Below are 22,098 nucleotides of genomic sequence, written 5' to 3'. Positions count from 1 at the left end.
CAGTCCCATCTTAAAATTAAGTGCACCATTCAGTAGAAATACATGAACATACCTCCCATCCAGAGCAGGGTACTTGTAAACCCCATTTTCAAGTGCCTCGAGCAGCTGTGCACCCGTTACTTTGACGACTAAAACTGGGTCCACTATGGGGAGTAGAGCCAAAAGATCATGCAGAGTGAAGTTTCCTGGTGGGTGTATTCTGTTGGACCTGAGAGTACCTGCAGTGATTCAAAAGAAGGAAAATGTATTTCAGTTTTCTCCATACAGCAGTACTTTGATGACTCAATGTTACATTTAAACTCAGAATCTTACATCCCTAGGACAAAAGGCCCTAGTCAGGTTTCTAATGTCTTCCTCACATATACTTCCACCTTAAATTTACACATAGCATTCATTTTAGAGAATTTAACTTCATGTTAAACCCTGTGTTCTTAAGTAATGAGTTATGATTCTTAATTACTTAACATTACTTATGTTCTTAAGTAATGTGATATTATAACTGGAAAGTCACTGCTCTCTCCCTATGTCTGTAGAACCAGGCCATCTTCACAGGCAGCATGAACAGAAATTTTCACTCTTGGGAAACGTTTTCATGAGCAATTCTAAACCACTTTTATGTGACGTTAAGACCATTTGTATCTTGCTTGAAAAGAGAATTAAATAAAATGTTGGGGTTTTTTCCCATCGGGCTGTTAAGTCGTGTTACTCTATAAACTCTGAAGCAGAAGGGGGCCCTGAAACTAGACACCAAACCCAAGGCCTGGCACACACCAGGCCATACAACCTCCTCTGAGCTACACGCCCACGCTACACCTCAACAGGGGAGAATCAGGACCCTGGTCTCTGTGACGATACCTAAAGTTCTGTTACAGCGTTGTCATTTTTAGAAGATTGTTTTTAATTTTCTATAGATGCATAAAATCTTAAAACTGTATGTCTACCAACTTCAGACAAAATTAATTGGCTAAGAGCAGACCTGAGACCTGAGAGTGCCCACAGTGATCAAAAGAAGGAAAATATGTTCCCTGTCTGACAGAAAACTCTTTTTTTTTTTAATTTATTCATTTTATAGCCCTCTCCCTCATCTCCTCCCAGTCTGACCCTCCCTCTTCTCTTTCTTACTCCTTTCCCCTAGTCCACTGAAAGGGGAAGTTCTCCTCCCCCAGCTTATCAAGCCTCAGAAGCAGGAAGGAGAGACTAATCAAAGACCAAGAATTTCAAGTGAAATACTTAAATGTATTGCTTTTCATATAGTCAAAGCATAACAGTACAACATGTTCAAGACAGATGAGTGGCAGGCGATATCTTCATAGAAATCTCATTAGCAAGGCAGACATCGACATATCTGATGGCTTCTACATTTCAAATAACTGAACTCCAGAATCTGATTCTAAGTACCAGTCATGACCAGAAATGGGTAGCTGAACTCATGAATGTAAAAAAGTTTCTAAGTAGGACTTCACAAATCTTAAAAATGTCTATTATTACTACAAGTTCTGGAAACCTTATTTTTGTCCCTTTGTGTGCCCTTTAACAGTGAAATCACCTGAATTGAGCAGTGCCACATCAGCACGAGTGGCCTCTAACATTGCATTTGTCACCAGGTTTCCAAGATTGCTCTCACATCTTCTTACAGTGCTTTCACGGCCATCTAATTCCGTATCGATTGGGCAGAGAACTTCTGCTAGCATATACTAAAAGAAGAAAAATAGCTTTCTAAAATCAACATTTCTTGGATTTTATTGATTTTTTAAATTAATTTTCTCCACATGACCATTTGATTTTTTTCCTTCAAATTAAAAATCAAAAGAATTTACTGGAACTCTTCTCTTTTGTATCACAGTCCCAAAGAAATACCAAAATATTAAATACCCAAGAGACATTCACTTTTAGAGCTATGTAATAAGCCATTTTATCATACAGTTTTGAAGGATCTATCCTAGCCTTTTAGAGCTGGAAATTGTTATTAAAATATGCAATATTCATGGCATCAAGCTGATACAAGGAACAATTAATTCCAGATGAAACAGAACAGAAGCCCCTGTTCTTACAGAATTAACTCAGTTGCTAAAGGTTCTATTAAATAATAAGTGCATAGGTACCAATAAACATGGCTTATGCTTCACAAATCTCTCACAAAACTCTCTCTCTGTCTCTCTCTCTCTCTCTGTCTCTCTCTCTCTCTCTCTCTCTCTCGCACACACACACACACACACACACACACACACACACACACACACACGCACACACCTCTAAGCAGTTCCATGCCCAACATGCTTGGGACCCTTGTAAAAACACAATCCTTGAGGCTTCAAATAACAAGTAAGAGTTTAAGTGACCTGATGACAAATCACCGAAATAGCTGAGTAGAAGAGACAGGAGGAAAAGCATATTTTCATTACAAACTGATATAAAATCCACCTGTGCTTTTATGTTAAGCTAGTGCTTAACAGACACATCCATCTCTATATTAAAGATATAAATTCTTTTTTTAATTTATTTATTTTTTACATTAATCACAGGTTATTTACTTTGTATCCCAGCCGTAACCCCCTCCCTCCTTCTCTCCCAATCCCACCCTCCCTCCCTCATCTTCTACCTGCCCCTTTCCAAGTCCACTAACAGGGGAGGACCTCCTCCCCTTCCATCTGACCCTAGCTTTTCAGGTATCTTCAGGCTTGGCTGCAATGTCTTCTTCTGTGGCCTAGCAAGGCTGCTCCTTCCCTGGGGGGGGGGGGGGGGAGCAAAGAGCTCGCCGTTGAGTTCAAAGACATAAATTCTTACAGAATTTTAGTACAGAAAAATATTTTGTTATAAGTTAAACAGAAATGTTACAGCGTGTCAAAATTCCTTTTATTATTTATTTCCATTTCCATAGCTCATTATTAAAACGTAAATACTATGAAATTAAAAAAAAAAAAGCTGATATCCAAATCACTTCTGGTCCCAAATATTTTGTATCTGAAATGCTTAATATGTAGTAGCTAAAAACCAATGATGTTTGCCTACAATAACACTTTTGGTGCTCAAAAGTCTCATGAAGATATGTTATGAAAATAAAATTAATAAGCTCTCTTATAACAAGCTTTTAATATAGAGATGATTAGAAATAAATCTAATTTATTCAATTCTTATTAATTACAAGTCAAATAAAATATGAATGGGGTGTTTAAATTTAAAAAGATTTTTAAAACATTCAAAATCATTTAAAAAGATAAAAAAAAATACAAATTCCTTGTGACTGAAGGTGCTAATTTGCTCTTGCTCATTCATCAGTCACGGGCTACGATGCATTCTATAATACTGTCTAAAGTGTCCACGTGATCAACCCACATGTACTGGGCAACACAAGCAATACTCACCCACCTGTATGTTCTGAGTAAAATCTCTTACTATTGCTTTGATATATGAATCTTCTTCCCAGTAGCTCAAGATGTCCACTCTCTCAAATACATACTGGAAAGAGGCATCAAACAGCCGTATATTTATTTTTGTCAGATTTTTGAAATCAGATCCACTTTTGACAATCCAAGTCTCATTCACTTTCCTGACCCCGCATTCATGGTCATGGCCTCCCAGAATCAAATCGAGCCCTTCTGCCCTCTGGGCAAGCCTCGTGTCGTTGCTCCACTTCATGTGTGTCAGTGCGACCACCAGCTCGGCCCCTTCTTCCCGCAGCGCCACTGCCAGTTCATTAGCAACGTCGACATAATCTTTATAGCTTATATTGGACTTATTCACTGTAGCCAGAGTATCCAGCCAATCTTCTTCAACTAGTCCCATTAAGCCAATTTTCAGATTGTTCCAACTAACTATCTTTTTTATCGCACCATGTCCGAGAGGTTCAGAAGTAAATCTGTCATAGACATTACTGAGAAACCATGTAAAGTGCATTTGTTTCTTATATTCTTCCAAAAGATCAACGCCAAAATCGAACTCATGGTTTCCTAAAATTAAAAAAAAATACATAAAATTTAAAGTTTAAATCACAAGAATGTTTTTCCAGTCCCCAACATATTGCAGTTCTGCATGTGGTAGCTTCCAATAAGTGCAAGACTGTGTTTTATTCATTTTATTTTATTTTTTTAGAATTCTAATTTTTTAAAGATTTATTTTATTTATTATGTATACAATGTTGTCTGTATGTATATTTGCACACCATAAGAGGGCACCTGCTCTCATTATAGATGGCTTGAGCCACCATGTGGTTGCTGGGAATTGAACTCAGGATCTCTAGAAGAGCAGCCAGTGCTCTTAACCTCTGAGCCATCTCTCCAGCTACCAAGACTGTGTTTTAAAAGCAAGCATCTTTTCAACAATATATGTTTAATTAGCCCAACTTTCATTTACAAACACTGTGATTTTTAGAGGCCTTCAGCTATGTATCTTTGCAATCCAGTAAGTATTGTATTTCCAAAGGAAATCTTAAGAAGTTTGGAAGAGAAGCCTTGCAATACAGGAAAAATGTAATGACGTGATTAATGATTGCTCAATAACACACTAATTTAAAAAATATTTTTAGTTCATGTAAGCATGCAGACATAGTTAATAAAAATACACATTTTTATTCCTAACTGAAATTTTCATAAAATCCAATCATACCATTAAAGAAGGAAAGTCCTGGTTTATCTCTACTGTATTTTTTAAAATACTATTTGTCACAAGTGTAAATAAGTAGTAATTATGAAAGTAAATGCCAGCATTGGTGGTACAGGCCTGCTGTCCCAGCTATTTGAAAGGCCAAGGCAGGCTCTTGACTTGTTCCCTCTTTTCTCCTTCTTCTGATGTCCAGCCTCTTTGCCTTTCTGGATAGGAATTGAGCATTTTAGCAAGAGTCCTCCCTCTTGATTAGTTTCTTTAGATGTACAGATTTTAGTAGGTTTATCCTATATCATATGTCTATATGAGTGAGTATATACCGTGTGCATCTTTCTGCTTCTGGGATAGCTCACTCAGGATGATCTTTTCCAGATCCCACCATTTACCTGCAAATTTCATGATTTCCTTGTTTTTTATTGCTGAGTAATATTCCATTGTGTAGATATACCACAATTTGTGCATCCATTCCTCCACTCTGAAAAGCTCTGCCCTGCAGACTATCAATGTAGATGCTGAGACTTATGGACAACCTTTGGGCAGAGTGCAGGGAATCTTAGGAAAGAAGTGGGAAACAGTAAGATCTGGAGAGAACAGGAACTCCACAAGGACAGCAACAGAACCAAAAAAAATCTGAGCACAGGGGTCTTTCCTGAGACTGCTATTCCAACCAAGGACTATGCATGGAGATAACCTGCACAGACCCCTGCACAGATGTAGCCCATGGCAGTTCAGTATCCAAGTGGGTTCCATTGTAATAGGAACAGGGACTGTCTCTTACATGAACTGATTGGCCTGCTCTTTAATTACCTTCCCCTGAGGGGGAAGCAGCATTACCAGGCCACAGAAGAAGACAATGCAGCCACTCCTGATGAGACCTAATTGACTAGGATCAGAAGGAAGGAAAAGAAGTCCTCCCCTATCAGTGGACTTGGGGAGAGGCATGCATGCAGAGGATGGAGGAAGGGAGGGATTGGGACGGGAGGAGGGAGAGAACCACAGGGGGGATACAAAGTGAATAAAGTGTAATTAATAAAGAGAAAAAAAAAAGGCCAAGTCAGGAGGCTCACCAGTTCAAAGCTTAACTGTTATAAAGTAAGCTCATGGCTGGCGTGGGTGGTTTAATAGTGCCTTATCCTAGAAAGCTAAAAACAAGCTGGGGCTGTACCACAGCAGTACAGTGCTTTCCCAGCAAGCAGAAAGACACATCAACATCAGGGCTTATCTAAGTAGGAACTCCAGGAGCTACTACTGAAATTATCCCTGTGGCAAGCAGGCTCTCTCTAAGTGAAAATCCAAATAAGATAAAAATTATCTACGACCTCATATTTCATCATTGCATATTTAAAAGCACCAGATTTACATAAAGCAGGAAAATTTTAAAATACAGTAAAATGTAGTATTTTAAAATTAACAATACGATAATTGAAACCAAATGGTCAATATAAAATTCAGGTGTAAGCTGGCTCTTTTCTTCTAAAAAAATATGTTGATAGATGATGGCAACTTACCTGTCCTTTAAAAGATCATAGGCAAAAGTGAATTTTATTTGCCCTTTATACTTTTAGAGAGTTTTATAATTAGTTGAATTTTTTGATCATTAAAAACCCTGGCAGAGCTCCTCCTTCCCACATTTCTGGAGAACTTCTTTGCTAAAATTTTTATAGGCAATAATCATGTTCAGATTTTTTAATCTAAAACTCCCAAATGTTCTCAAATCTGAAATTTTTTGAGCACCAACATGACACCACAAGAAGGTAAGTGATTCTATACCTGACTTCATGTACTAGGTCACTTTTAAAATAAAGAGAAGTAAAACATTGCATAAAATTGCCTTCAAGTAAAAATGAAATGTAAATGATTTCTATTTGGATTTGCATTCCAGGTCTAGATAGCTCATTATTGAAATGTAAATACTGTAAAATCAAAAGAACTCTGAGTTCCAAATCACTTCTGGTTCCAAACATTTTGAATATGAAATGCTCAAACAGTATTAGCTAAATAACCAGTTATATTTCTCTACAATACACTTTTGATGCTCACAAGTCTTCGGAAGTTATGTTATGTTAATATAAGCTCTTGTAACAAAGTTATATATTATAGAAAATGTACAGAAATCATTGACATTTAAAACAATATGCTATTTATACTGGTATCTCTCCAAATAAAATACCTAGGAATAAATCTAACAAAAGACATAGATATACGTGTGTATGGTCACAAGCTTCCTTCCACTAAAACTGAACATTTCTGCTACTAAAAGATACTGTCAAAAGAAAGAAAAGGCAGGCCAAAGAATGGAGAGAAGACGTGTGCAGATGGATGTGCATATGCACACACAGAAAAAGAGAGAGGAAAAGAACAAGAGTCTTATGAAAGAAAACTAATTGATAAAAATAAAAAATTAAAAAGAAATCAAGGAACTGAATAAATGGAAAGATATCACATGCTAATGGACAAAAAAAACTTAACAGTTTCAATGTTATTTTTCCCAATTGACATACAGATCTAATACCCTCCTAAACAAGAACTTGATTTAAAGAAAGTGATTTCATGGGTATCAGCAAAATGATTCTAACATTTACATGGAAGCCAGAACACACACCACAGTGTTGATGGAAAAAAAAATCAGAGTGTACTGTTGCTTAACAGACAAGTGTTCAGGACAGAGTGGGCGGTAATGAAGTAACAGACATCAGCATCGGGATAGAAATCTCTCAGAAAGATTCACATAACTGCATAGACTGATCTTTAACCAAGGAGTAAAGACAACCCAGTGGAGAAATATTATCTCCTCCAAATGCTACTCAAAGATGTTTTAACTCCATATCCATATTTATGAAAAAATGAATCTGGGAAGACTAGCCAATGCTGACTGACCCCTGGGCTTGACTGAGAGACCCTGGCAACCTATACATGACAGAAGCTACCCCATTGTTAAGGCCTGTTGGAGGCATGAATACACCTGCACACAAAGACTATGTTTTATAAGACAAAATCTTGTATTGATAAAAATAATACCATGCAAACTGTTACTTTAATGACCTTTGTTGTCACCCTGACTGGATTTGGAATCATTTAGGAAATAGTTAGACATGGCTCAGGGCATGTCTGTAAGGCTGTTTCTAGAAATAAGTAACTAAGGGTAAGAGGGAAGACACACCTTAAATATGAGTGTATCATATCATGTTCTGGGTGCCTGAATGAGTAAAGTGCAAAGTGTTGAAGGCCCCCTTTCTCTTCTTCTTGATCCATCTGGAGGCAAACAAACCATTACACACTCTTATTGCCATGGAGCTGCCATCACCATATCACCATAATGGACTATGTCCTTTCAAACCCACAAGCCAAAGTTAATCCTCCATCCCTTATGGCGCTTCTTGTCAAGTGCTTGGTCACAGACACAAGAAAAGTAACTAAAACTTCATTAACAGATTTAAATGATGCAAAGCACCTCTTCTATGTCAGCCAGCCATTGTTCTTGGTCTTAAACACACAGCAGACATGAAATGAACAAAGGCTTTCAGTCCTTGTAGAATGGGGAGAGAAACAGAGTATGTGAAGTGTGTCCTCACAACCATTAGAAATGCTATCAAGCATGTGAGGCCAAGGGAGCTCTGTGTGCTGTCAGAGATACTGTAAATTAGTAGTTATTATAGCAAACAGTAAGAAGGTTCATCAACAAAGTTAAAAATAGAATGACTGTAAGACCCCGCAATTTCAGTTCGAAGAATTCCTCCAAAGAAACTGAAATAAGTATGTGAAAGGGTACCTCCATGTTACTGCAGTATTAAGTAAGATGGCGAAGATTTAGAGTCAGCCTCCACGTTCATCAGTGGAAAACTGTCGTTTTAAGGATATATATGCACAGGGGACTATTAGTCAGCCTTTAAAAAGAATGAAATTCTGTGATCTCAGAAGCAGGTGAATCAAACGGATGGAGTCTAAGTAAAATAAGTACACTTCAGGAAGACTGCTACGTATACTTATTTATATGTGAGATATTTAAAGAGCTAAATTTATTTGAGCATTGACTAGAATTATGGTTATACTACAAATTGCAGCAAGGAAAGTCTATAGAATAAGAAGTTGTCAAAAAAAAAAAGAGTGTCAAGTTGCAACTGGACATGCGCTGTGCCACATGCTAACACGAGTCCATAGTGATGCGACAGCACAAAATGCCTGAAAGGACATCTTAAATGTCACAAGTACTAGCTGAAGTAAAAGTGTCAGTTTATTGTAAGTTTGTACTCTACATTGTATATTTATGTCACATTGTATATTTATTTATAACATCATGTTTGTAAGTAATTATAACACCAATTACTATACCAATTTAAAACAAGTCAATAAAATACACATAGTAATTTTGTGAAAAATGTGTATTTATTGGTTTTTATGATGACAACATTAAATTAAGGAAGTCAGAGTGCACATTTACTTGTTTTATGTTTAATTTGTACATCAAACTTCTAATGCAGCTGAAGACTACAAATCAGTATAGATACAGTCAATTATCATGAATTCATATACTGTCATAACTGAAATTCATAAATATAACCTTAAAAGATGAGAAGCTCCTTTTACTTATTTTCTGTATGACTTACTTTTATTTATGTGGGTCTTTATTTATATATGCTTGTATGCACGTTTGTATCATGAAGTTCAGAAAAGGGTGCATGTCAGGCTTGCTACATTGGTGTTGGGATTCAAACTCTGGTCCTCAAGTTTGTGGAAAGTATGTTTAGCAGCTAAGTCATCTCTCTAGCACCTGGAAGTTTCTTTTGAAGGATATTTCTTATAAGCTGTCCACATACCTAAACACTTGATCATTTCCATTGAACCTAGGAAAGTTATGCCTCTGTGCCTAATCATGGCCATTAAAAGCCAGAAGAACACCCAGCTGGACCAAAAGGAGGGCAAGGGCAAAGCCAATTCTGGAGCAGCCTGATACAAGAATAGACAACACACATCACACCACCGACACATGCTGAGATAAGTGCTTTTAATTCCCCAGGGGATGACTCAGCTTCCTGGTAACTCACAGCCCATAAAACAGGTTCAACCCCAATTCCCCATCATCAGTTTGCCCTGAACTGCACCTGGTAAACCACAGACAAAATAAGAAAGATTCTCCATTTTCCCCTTTTATTGAAAATAGATTCTTTTCTTTCATCCAATATATCCTGATAAGTTTGCCCTCCCTCTACTCCTCCCAATTTCTCCTCCCCTCCCTTCTGGATCCACTCCCTTGCTGTCTCTCATTAAAAAAGAAGAGACTTCCAAGTGATTACAACCAAACACAACACAATAAAATATAATAAAATAAATCAAAACCATCATATTGAAGTTGGACACAGCAACCCAACAGGAAGACAGAAAGAGTCTCAAGAGCAGGCACAAAAGCCAGAGACCCACTCATTCTCAGATTCAGGAGTCCCATAAAAATGTTAATCTAGTAGCTATAATATACACTGAGAGGACCTAGTGCAGACCCATGTAGGCTCTGCACTTCCTGCTTCAGTCTCTGTGAGCTCATATATATCTTGTTCAGTTGTCTCAAAGGGCCATGTTTTCCTGGTGTCCTTCCTGCCCAACAAAAGGAAAATTCTTAAAAGCAGCAAAATTTCCCAGTCCAGAAATGACAGTCTCACAATAGACTCAAAACTTGTAATATAATTTTTTATCTTTTGAGATTATAATTCCATCATTTCTCCTTCCCTTCCCTTTCTTCCCTCCAAACCCTGTCATATACTCCCCCCCCCCGCTCTCATTCAAATTCATGGTCTCTATTTAATCTATTTAATCTCTATTTAATCGGTGTGTGTGTGCAAGAGTGTGTGTGTGTGTGTATGTTCCTAAATGTATAAATGCAACTGTTCTATTTCAACAAAATAAACTGATTTTCTTCAAAATGTAGGTGAGATGGTGAAGAAACAAGAAATGAAAGAAACAATGATTGACAGTCGTATTTGTTTAGAATTACAACATAATCTTGGACAGAACCCTAAAAATGAAGATTATTGAGGAGTATAGGAACTAGGCAGAAGGGGCGAAGCACAGAAAAAAAAATTTGCTCTACAATGAAATGTTTTGGTTGCTAACCATGATGACTATATTACCTGAGCACATTTATAAATACCGTAATTTTGTTATGTCATTTTAATGAGGCAGTCCAGCATGCATCTCTCCCAGCTTCATTCTTTCCCTACTCTGCTCTGGTTGTGAATATTCCAAGTGCAATGGACTTCACTAGCTGGCTCCTTCTGCTGGCTTCCTATTGGACTAAACCAATAGTGGATACAAGCAGGAAGTGAGAGAACTGGTTGAAATGTAGAATAAGGTCAAAGCATTTATTACTCAGATTTCTCCCTTCCTTCAAGGTCACCATAGATTGGCTATATGCTATGCTGAAAACCATGTATCCATCCTACCGTAAGCTGATCTTCCCATGGAACTCTTCCCTTCCCTCTTCAGGCCTCATTACACTATGCTCAATAATAATGCTAACAGTATCCGTAACACGTGTAATTTTAATATTTTCAATAATCACATTTTAAAAAGAAATTGAGAAAAGTAATTTTACATTCTTGTTTTCATACTTTCTTAAAATTCCAGTGTCTATATGAAATTTACAGTATACCTCAGTCAAAAGTACTCACTTTTTAAGTGTCAAAGCTATCTTATCCTTCCCTTATGTATTTTCTTCTTTCCTCTGAATCTTTAAAGTCTTTTTTTATTATAGTGCCCCTAAATTTCTCACATGAATGTGTCATCTATTTTGTGCCAGAATAAAACTCATATACTCTGGAAAATGATTTATAGAATGATCAAGAAAAAGCAGTACACAAAGTGGTATAGTCACGATCTGATCTCAACTACATGAAAAATGTATTTGAGAGAAACTGGAAAGAAATATTACAAAAATGCGAAGCTAAGTGATAATGTCTTACTTAGGTTTAACTATCGACTTGTCACAACATAGAGTCACCTAAGAAGGGTCTGAAAGTCTCAACCGAGGAATTGCAGAGATCAGAAGGTCTGGTAGGTGGGACTGTGGAGAACTGTCTCCGTTGTTAGTTAACATAGAAGGGAAGTGCCCACTGTGGGAAGCACCATTCCCTGGGTCCTGTGTTGTGTAAGAGAGCTAGCCAAGTATGAGTCTGTGAGAAAGCCAACATGCCCTGTTTCTCGACAACTTCTGCTTCATGTTCCTGTTTGAATTCCTGCCATGGCTCTCCCTGCCCTACCCTGTGATGGGCTGTTACCTGGAAGTATAAACAAAGTAAATCCCTTCCCCCATAAGTTGCTTTTGGTCGATGTTTTATCACAACAACAGAATGAAACTAGAATAGATGGCTGTATGATTACTTTCTATTTCCTGGAATACTTTTGTAATCCCCAAATTGCATTAATTTATGCCAAAAGACTTAAAAATGTCAAAACAAAAATGTAGTGTAACATCAAAACTGATAAGTCAAATATAACCAAGAGACATTGGCTAACTCTTCTCATTTTCTTAGAATAGAACCCTCCTGCAGTAAGGATTGAAAGAGACAAGGACCATGAAAGGAAATATGAAGTCAACAAATGGAAGACTTTGGGTCTACACAGGATGACAAGTCAAATGTTTGATTTTAACTTACAGTTTAATAGCAGGGGTTATTGCACCCTGGATTTCATGTGTGACAGCACAAACGGTTAGTCAGGATGCAGAGACTTCTTTCCAGAACCAACACTGGCCATAACCCTCTAGCTAGCCGATGGCAAGACATCCAAAATGCACTACAGCCTTCCCAAATAGTACTAGCAGCTAGGGACCAAGTGTTAAAATATGTGAGCCTGGAGGGGACATTGCACATCAAGCCATAGCCCGGGCAATCTCCACATTCCTCAGTCAAAAGGTGCTGCTGGCACTCTTGCAACAGTCAATAGTGTCCCTCTTTTTTAACAAAGTAATGAGGAGGAGTTAGGACTTGTAGTCCAATTTCGTGTGTGGACTAAAGCTACTAACCAAATGTATATGAACTTACATGTAGGATATCTCTAGAGTCCAGAAATATTTCTAGGTATGTGCATGTGAAACAAGGCAAAAAGGGACACTGACTGATTGTTACTGCTGGCTTTTCCCATTCCTCTATGTTCTCTGCCACAAAGAAGTGGAGGCCACTAGGGTATGGGCAGGACAGCATGAGTGCTGATATCCTGTATGATTTGTTATTTTACCAGTTGGTCTCGCCATCCTACCCCTTCCCTTAAAAAACATCCCTTATACCCACCTAAACTAACATCCAAAGTTAACCTTTCCACAATCCCAGTTTTATTGTAAAAAATAACAATAAAAACCACCTAAATATATAATAACAAATTTGTTAAATAAAGCAATATCCATTAAATGGAACACTTCTGATGTTAAAAAAATAAAATCTCACTTACAGCCAATGTGAATGAACTTAGTGACCCTCAACTGTACAAATAAATGGCACTGACAAATTAAGTGTTTATTTTACCATAGTAAAAAGGCATGAGATAATATTCACAGTGCACTCCACTTCTTTTTATTAATTATACTTTATTCACTTTGTATCCCCGCCCCCCCCCCCGTAGCTCTCTTGCTCCTCCCCTCCCAACCCCATCCTCCTTCCCCTTTCTCTACACATGACCTTCCTCAAGTCCACTGATAGGGGAGGTCTTCCTCTCCTTCCTTCTGATCCTAGTCTATCAGGTCTCATCAGGAGTGGCTGCATTGTCTTCCTCCGTGGCCTGGTAAGCCTGCTCCTCCTCAGGGGCAGGTGATCAAAGAGCAGGCCAATCAGTTCATGTCAGAGACAGTCCCTGTTCCCATTACTATGGAACACTTGGACACTGAAATGCCATGGGCTACATCTGTGCAGGGGTTCTAGTTTATCTCCATGAGTGGTCCTTGGTTGGAGTATCAGTCTCAGAAAAAAACCCTGTGCCCAGATTTTTTGGTTCTGTTGCTCTCCTTGTGGAGCTCCTGTCCTCTCCAGGTCTTACTATTTCCCACTTCTTTCGTAAGATTCCTTGCACTCTGCCCAAAGGTTGACCATAAGTCTCAGCATCTGCTTTGGTACCCTGCAGGGTAGTACCTTTCAGAGGCCCTCAGTGGCAGGCTCCTGTCCTGTTCCCTGTTTTCTCATTCTTCTGATATCCATCCTCTTTGCCTTTCTGAATACGGATTGAGCATTTTAGCCAGAGTCCTCCTTCTTGATTAGTTTCTGTAAGCGTACAGATTTTAGTAGGCTTATCCTATATTATATGTCTACTATACACTTGCTGGAGAGGTTGTGGAGAAAGAGGAACCCTCCTCCACTGCTGGTGGGAATGCAAACTTGTACAACCACTTTGGAAATCAATCTGGCACTTTCTCAGACAACTAGGAATAGCGCTTCCTCAAGATGCAGCTATACCACTCCTAGGCATATATCCAAAAAATGCTCAAGTACACAATAAGGACACTTTCTCAACCATGTTTGTAGCAGCTTTATTTGTAATAGCCAGAAGCTGGAAAAAAACCCAGATGCCCCTCAACTGAAGAATGGATACAGAAATTGTGGTACATCTACACAATGGAATATTACTCAGCAGTGAAAAACAAGGAAATCATGAAATTTGCAGGTAAATAGTGGGAACTGGAAAAAGTCATCCCGAGCGAGCTGTCCCAGAAGCAGAAAGACACACAGAAAATATATTCACTTACAAGTATATATTAGGCACTCCACTTTTTAAAGTAAAAATATTAACAGTGTGACACACTAGGGCTGGTGGATATTCTTAAAAGCTATGATTGATAATTTCATTGATTCCCTGTATAAAATCTAGAAAAACTCACATGCACATGTAAAAAAGAAAAATCTCTTCTACCATCCAAACACCAAAATAGAAACACTACTCGCCTGGTAATATCCCCCAAATGGGGCAGTAGTATATAAAGAAACAGAAGCCTGTAAATCTCAGCCCTTGTTGAAACCCTCTAATTAATACTGAAGCACCTAATGTCCAAAATATTGTCAAAATGACACCCTCATGCTTTACTAACACAACACCCTCTTTTTCCTTAAGATCTGTTCATCTTAAGAATGAAAGAGCTAAAATTTGCTTACCTGGGGCCTCGTTTGCAATGGAAGTTTTGGTTTCTTTGTAACCTCAGTTATGCTATGCAAATATGTTTTTTTTTAACTCCAAGTATGGGATTTTAGTTGGGCTACAGTTTGTCCACATCTGTTAACTGTCATGTGTGGCATGGGATCTTTGCCAGATGGCCTTCCACATGCAGCATGAACAGGCACATGGTCTAGGCTCTGAGGATACAAATTTGAGAGCCAAGAAAGAGAAGGTGCAGCATATAGCAGTTTGCAAAGACCAGAGAAATGGATGGTGTAGCAGTTGGAGCAGGGAGATGGAAAGAAATGCTTTGGGGTGAAGGAGCTTGGAGGAGACTACTGGCTACATTGGCTGTTGATGGAGTTTGGTATATTCCCCAAGGACCCTTCAACCCTAAACAGCCAAAAGAAGTAAAAGGTTCTGTGCCCTTCTCTTCACTAACCTCTCTCTCCTACTTAGGGCTTGGGGGTTGGTGGAGGAGAGGTAGAGGCCTAAACACCCCCAAATAAAGTAGATATTTTTTATTTTTTTTATTATTCTCATTAGTTACATTTTGTTAATTCTGTATTCCAGCTGTATCCCTCATTCCCTCCCCAATCCCACCCTCCCTCCCTCATCTTCTCCCTGCCCCTTTCCAAGTCCACTGACAGGGGAGGACCTCCTCCCCTTTCATATGACTTCGTTTTGTCAGGTATTTTCAGGACTGGCTGCAAAGTCCTCCTCTGTGGCCTAACAGTACTGCTCCTCCCTTGGGAGGTGGGGAGGTCAAAGAGCCAGTCATTGAGTTCCTGTTAGAAATAGTCCTTGTTCCCCTTACTATGGGAAACCAATTGATTACTGAGCTATCACGGGTCACATCCAAGCAGAGGTTCTAGGTTTTATCCTCTCATGGTCTTTAGTTGAGTGTCCATCTCAGAAAAGACCCTGTGCCCAGATATGTTTGGTTCTTGTAGAGCTCCTATCCTTTCCACACCAAACTCCCCTTCTTTCATAATGATTCCCTGCACTCTGCTGAAGGTTTGGTTATGAGTCTTAGTATCTACTTTGGAACACTGCTAGGTAGAGTCTTTCAGATGCTTTCTGCAGTAGACTCCTGTCATACGTTCAATGCATATCCCATTTGTCTTTCTAAATGAGGATTGATCATCATACCTCGTGTCCGATTTCTTGATTATCTTCTTTAGGTGTATAGATTTCATTATGTTTATCATATATTTTAGGTCTATATAAGCGAGTATATTCCATGTTTGCCTTTCTCCTTCTGGGATACTTCACTCAGAATGATCTTTTCTAGATCCCACCATTTGCCTGCAAATTTCATGATTTCCTCTTTTTTGATTGCTGAGTAGTATTCCATTGTCTAAAAATACCACAATTTCTGTACCCATTCCTCCATTGATGGACATCTGGGTTGTTTCCAGGTTCTGGCTATTACAAATAAAGCTGCTACAAACATGGTTGAGCAAATGTCCTTATTGCGTACTTGAGCAAATTTTGGGTATATGCCTAGCAGTGGTATAGCTGGGTCTTGAGGAAGCACTATTCCTAATTGCCTGAGAAAGCACCAGATTGACTTCCAAAGTGGTTGTACCAGTTTACATTCCCACCAGCAATGGAGGAGGGTTCCCCTTTCTCCACAACCTCTCCAGAATGTGTCTTAAACATAGTAAAGGCAATATACAACAAGCCAAAAGCCAACATCAAACTCAATGGAGAGAAACTTAAATCAATCCCACTGAAATCAGGGACAAGACAAGGCTGCCCACTCTCTCCATATCTCTTCGACATAGTACTTGAAGTCCTAGCCAGAGCAATAAGACAACTAAAGGAGATCAAGGGGATACAAATTGGAAAGGAAGAGTTCAAAGTGTCACTATTCACAGATGATATGATAGTATACATGAGTGACCCCAAAAATTCAACCAGAGAACTTCTTCAGCTGATAAACACCTTCAGCAAAGTGGCAGGATACAAAATCAACTCAAAAAATCAGAAGCCCTCCTTTACACAAAAACAAAAGGGCTGAGAAAGAAATTAGGGAAACAACACCCTTCACAATAGGACTACTAACATAAAGTACCTTGGGGTGACATTAACCAAACAAGTGAAAGACCTGTTTGAGAAAACTTCAAGTCTCTGAAGAATGAAATTGAAGAAGATCTCAGAAGATGGAAAGATCTCCCGTGCTCATGGATTGGTGTCGGGAGCCGCTCCCGCCATTACAAGATGGCGCCGGCTTCCTGCTTCCTGGTTCTTCTTGCCAGCATTTTCGCGCTTCTTGTCAGCATTGCTTCGCGATTTGCGCATGCGCCGCCTTATGCTAATGTAGGATTCTGTGATCCTCCAATGGGAGATCACATGTTAATTGGGTATTATGTGGAGCACCAATTACAGATGAACACGCCTCTCTGCTGGCTATTTAAGCAGAGCACTACCCAGGGTCTGGGTCCTTCACCATCTGCAAGAGAGAGCTGTACAATAAACTTGCCACTGAAGAAATCCTCGGTTGTTGTGTCGTCCTTATCGGCAAAGGCCGCGTGCGACAGATTGGTAGGATTAACATTGTGAAAATGGCCATCCTGCCAAAAGCAATCTACAGATTCAATGCAATTCCCATCAAAATACCAACTCAATTCTTTTCAGACCTTGAAAAAAAGTAGATTTTTAAAACAAGTGAGCCTGGCCACTATCTTCTTCAGCCAATACAGATGCTCTGGGATGGTATATGTTACTTTTCTCAATTTTATAACCGAAACAACTGAGAGATCAGTCACTCTATTTTGTTCATAATGTTCTGCTGTTCTTTTTACATGGGGGTTTTCAGAGGGATGGGTAGTAAGATAGGGACACACTCCAAAACTCAGGATAGCTAGGAACTCACTATGCAGCCCAAACTAGCCTCAGACTTATAGTGATCCTCCTGCCTCAGACTCCTGAGTGCTGGAATTACAGGAGTAACAACTAAGTGCAGCAGTCAGTTTCTTTTTCATACGCCTAGCTAGCTTCAAAGCTACGGTCTTAATTTTTCTGATGACATGTCTTCACTTTTTGCACAGGCATAACTAGAAATCACCACATAAAGTCAAATTTTGGTTGAGTACAATTTTTCAAGTTCAATGTACAATGCTGACACTTGTTTCTAAGTACCTATAAACTGATATATAGAATTATTTAACTATTATTATTTGGCATCAAGTAATCCAGTTTTATGTAAATTGCTTTGTAAACTTCAAATAATAAAAAGTATTACTTACCAAAAACTGCAAAATGTACTCCCAATTCATTTAATATAGAAATCATATGCTTTCCTTTTGTTATCGTACTTAAGACTGAAGGATTTAAGCAGTCACCACTGAAAATCAAGAGTGGATTCAGGGTGCTGAACCTTTTCACAGCTGTTGCAAACCTAAGAGAACAATGGCCTGTGTTATCATTGAATGCCTTTATGAAACACAAAGGCAACATATTAAATAGTAATATGACTTTTCCATAAAATCATAAAAGCTAAAATATGAAAATAAAGAGATGTAATTTTTAATAAGTTCACTTCCCATAGTCAACATATCTCATTAGTATTTTTACATTCTAAAAAGGACAAGCTAGTCTCCCACACACACTTAAACCACATTTTCATTTAAAGGAAAAAATAGATTAAGCCTCAAGAGGTATCTGCCAAACATAATGTGAAATTATCTTAAAGAAAACACTTAAAAACATGTCAGACTATTGAATCTATTCCACAAAATACAAATTCTTACAAACAACTTATACGCCCTAAGAACATAAAGAAAATGTGTGACACTGAACTAGGTTTTTATATAAATTTATTGTACAAAGTGGCTAATTTTCCAGAGTTAAGTAAATCTGCTCAGGCCCATTACAGTGTCTCCCATTCTGCTGTGCTCCCTTGATTTTCAGAGAACTCTCTCTCTCCATCTCTCTCCCTCCTTGATTTTACCTAATTTACACAGATTTTTTTTCCTAGTTTTGTCACTGCCTTTGCCTCTGTCACATCACTCTCTTTCTCCTTCCTTTTTTACTTAACCATATTTTTCTTTTTCCTATATTTTGTCCCATCTTTATTTCATTCATTTTGCCTAAATTAATTTTAATTTCATAGTGTATATTATTCTTGAAATTCTATTTTCTGTGGCTAGTGATGGTAAAGCAATTGATTTTAATTAGTTCTGTTTCTGTATCTGCTTTGTTTGAGTGGTATCGAAAATTGAGCCCTAAAAAAAAAAAAAAAGAGTTGCCATAAAAGGAGAACTTCAGATACAATTGGAAGAGATGGTCATTCCAAAAGATAAGCAAATTGCTACTTCAAACCACAAGAAATATGACAAAGTGGCAACATGGCCCTTCCAAAAGTTCACAGTTTTTCAACTAACTGAATCCAAATGTAGAATAATGGCTAATGTACCAATAATTCAGAAATCTACCTTTAAAAATGATAAGTGACCTCCATGAGGATTTACATAAACTGATAAAGTGAACAAGGCTAATTTTTAACAGAGCTAAGAGCATCAAGTTGAATGAGATACTTAAAAACTTGCATAAGAAATTCAAAAGAAGATATAGGACAAAAATAGACATCAAGACTGAGGGTAATGTTAAGAGTTTCTTACATTTGAGAGAAATACATGCAAATTTCTAGGACAAGATTCATAGACCAAGCCTAAAAGTATATAATGTTAGAAATGGTCATCAAAATACAGAGTAAAAGTACAAAAACTTACTCGATGAAATGAGAGCAGAACCCTTTCCAACTCTAGGTACTCAATGGACACTCAAGTACACGAAGCAAACAAGCAGGATTGGAACAGAAGTTCTCTGCATGCTATGATACCTAAGTGCCAAGAGCATAGAACAAAGAAATGATATTAAAAGCTTAAAACAAAAAGTGTCAGGTTGCTTGAAAATACACAAACCAATCAGAATAACAACAAACTGATGAGCAGAAACCCTAAAGACCAAGGAAACATGGGCAGTAGAAATTATTTCTATAGAAATTATTCTTTAATACTGAAGGAGAAACAAAGAACCTCCACCATACACATAAATTAAAGTGATCCATGAACGCTAAGCCTGGACTTCACAGCATTCCCAAAAAGATCCTTAACACAGTAAAAGAAAGACATATGTAATAATGAGATCTTGGGACAGAATAAATTACACAAGGAGGGAGATTAAATAAATAAGTAGAGAGAATAAAATTATTAACACAGTAAATTACCAAATCTCTATTATGAAAGGGAAAGTTACTACTTAACCTATAAATGATATTAAATATAAACAGTCTTAACTATGCAGTTAAGATTCAGAATGGACAAATTAATTTAAAGTAAGATAAAACTGTTCCTTGTCTACAAGAAATGCATTTCATAGACAAAACACAGAAACAGAATGACATAGCAATAGTACTACTGGATATAAATGGACAGATCCAGATACAGCAATCAGTATCTACTCTCATCAACAGATCTTCCCAACACAACTAAAATAAAGAGGATGAGGAGATAACTCAGAGGTACAGTGTTGCTGCATAAGCATATGGACCTTAGTTTGGTTGCCCAGCACCACCGAAGCTGGCATTGTACATCTGTACATCTGTACACCTGTAACCCCAGAACTGGACATACAGAAACAGGCTGAGCTTGATGGCCAGCCAGTCTGAATGACAGGACAGCTGAGCAATTAGTAGGAGACCCTGTCTCAAAAAATAAGGTGGTGAATAAAAAAAAAAAAAAATGACATCAACTCTACCTCTGGCAGGCATGCGTACCTACACCCACAAAAACATGAATACAACACACACAATGTATTAAAAATGAAATAAAAAAAAGCTTCAGAGTTAAAACCGCATCACAAATCATATGGACATAACAGATATCTACAGAACTCTCCAAATCATGTCAGATTTTTATCAGCAGCACAGATCTCTCTTTAAAATAGCAACATTTTATGTTGTAAAGCAAGTCTTAACAAATACAAAAATATAAAGAATTGTGTCAGATCAGATCACAATGAAATCAAATTAGAAATCAATAGCAAGAAAAGCCAAAAACACCATACATTGAATGATGTGCCTTGGAGTGACCAAGAGGTCATTGAAGAATTGGTGAGACAAAGCTGGTTCTTTAAAAATAAGAGGCGAGCTTTTAGTTAAAATAGTATAAAATATTAATTTATATTAATTTATATCTAATAAAATCAGAGATGAAAGAGAGGATTTATAAAAGATACCATTAAAATGTAGAAATCACTAGGGACTATGTTCAAACATACTCAAATAAATTGGAAAACCTAAAAGAAATGGATAAAATTTTAGACATGTATAATCTAACAAAATCAAGCCAAGGAGATAGAAGCAGCACAGACAGATCTATAATGAGCAATGAAACTCAAGGGTAATGAAATTTATCTAATAAAAAAAAAAAAAGCCTGGGACTGGAATGAGACACTACAGAATTTCATCAGACATTTAAAAAAGAACACCAAGAGCTCCTCAAATTCTCTACAAAATAAAACGTGAATGCTTGCAAGCTTCACTCTACAAGGTTGTATCACCTTTGAAAACCAGGTAAGTCCAAAAAGGAAGGAAGGAAGGAAGGAAGGAAGGAAGGAAGGAAGGAAGGAAGGAAGGAAGGAAGGAAGGAAGGGAGGGAGGGAGGGAGGGAGGGAGGGAGGGAGGGAGGGAGGGAGGGAGGGAGAGAGGGAGGGAGGGGCAAAACAAAAGTGAAATGGAAAGCACATGAATGAAACCATGAACAAAAATCGTATGATCAAAATGCAAAAAGTATTCGTAACATCACATACAAACAACTTAATGGCCCAACTGAAAACCCTAGAAAAAAAAGAAGCAGATACACCCAAGGGGAGCAGAAGGCTGGAAATAATCAAACTCAGGGCTGAACTCAATCAATTAGAGACCAATAAAACTATTCAAAGAATCAATGAAACAAAAAGCTGGTTCTTTGATAAAATCAACAAGATAGACAAACCCTTAGCCAAACTAACTAAAAAGCAGAGAGAATCTATCCAAATCAACAAAATCAGAGATGAAAAGGGTGACATAACTACAGACACAAAGGAAATTCAAACAATCATTAGGTCATACTACAAAAGTCTATATGCCACAAAATTTGAAAACCTAAATGAAATGGACAATTTTCTTGATAGATTCCATCTTCCAACATTAAGTCAAGATCAGGTAGAAAGACTGAACAGCTCTATATCCTCCAAGGAAATTGAAGCAGTCATTCACAGTCTCCCCTGCAAAAAAAGCCCTGGGCCAGATGGTTTCAGCGTGGAATTCTACCAGACCTTCAAAGAAGTGCTCACACCAATTCTCCTCAAACTATTCCACAAAATAGA

The 22,098-nt window shown here is 37.9% G+C and overlaps 1 protein-coding gene across 1 annotated transcript in view; it reads right to left on the bottom strand.

The window, feature by feature from the left end:
- The window catches only part of LOC129672424 (trifunctional nucleotide phosphoesterase protein YfkN-like), a 60,708-nt gene that overhangs the window by 23,204 nt on the left and 15,406 nt on the right, over positions 1–22,098 (bottom strand). Inside the window, exons 2-5 of the mRNA XM_055601875.1 lie at positions 17,976–18,127; positions 3,367–3,947; positions 1,547–1,694; positions 53–218 (exon numbers count right to left, since the gene is read on the bottom strand). Of these exons, the coding sequence (XP_055457850.1) occupies positions 53–218; positions 1,547–1,694; positions 3,367–3,947; positions 17,976–18,127 (1,047 nt within the window). The remainder of the gene's footprint in view (positions 1–52; positions 219–1,546; positions 1,695–3,366; positions 3,948–17,975; positions 18,128–22,098) is intronic.

Source organism: Psammomys obesus, unplaced genomic scaffold (genome assembly GCF_907164565.1).
Source record: "Psammomys obesus unplaced genomic scaffold, mPsaObe1.curated_primary_1811, whole genome shotgun sequence".
Lineage (NCBI taxonomy): Eukaryota > Metazoa > Chordata > Mammalia > Rodentia > Muridae > Psammomys > Psammomys obesus.
Note: the sequence above shows the minus strand (reverse complement) of the source record. Positions and strands in the feature narration are given on the sequence as shown.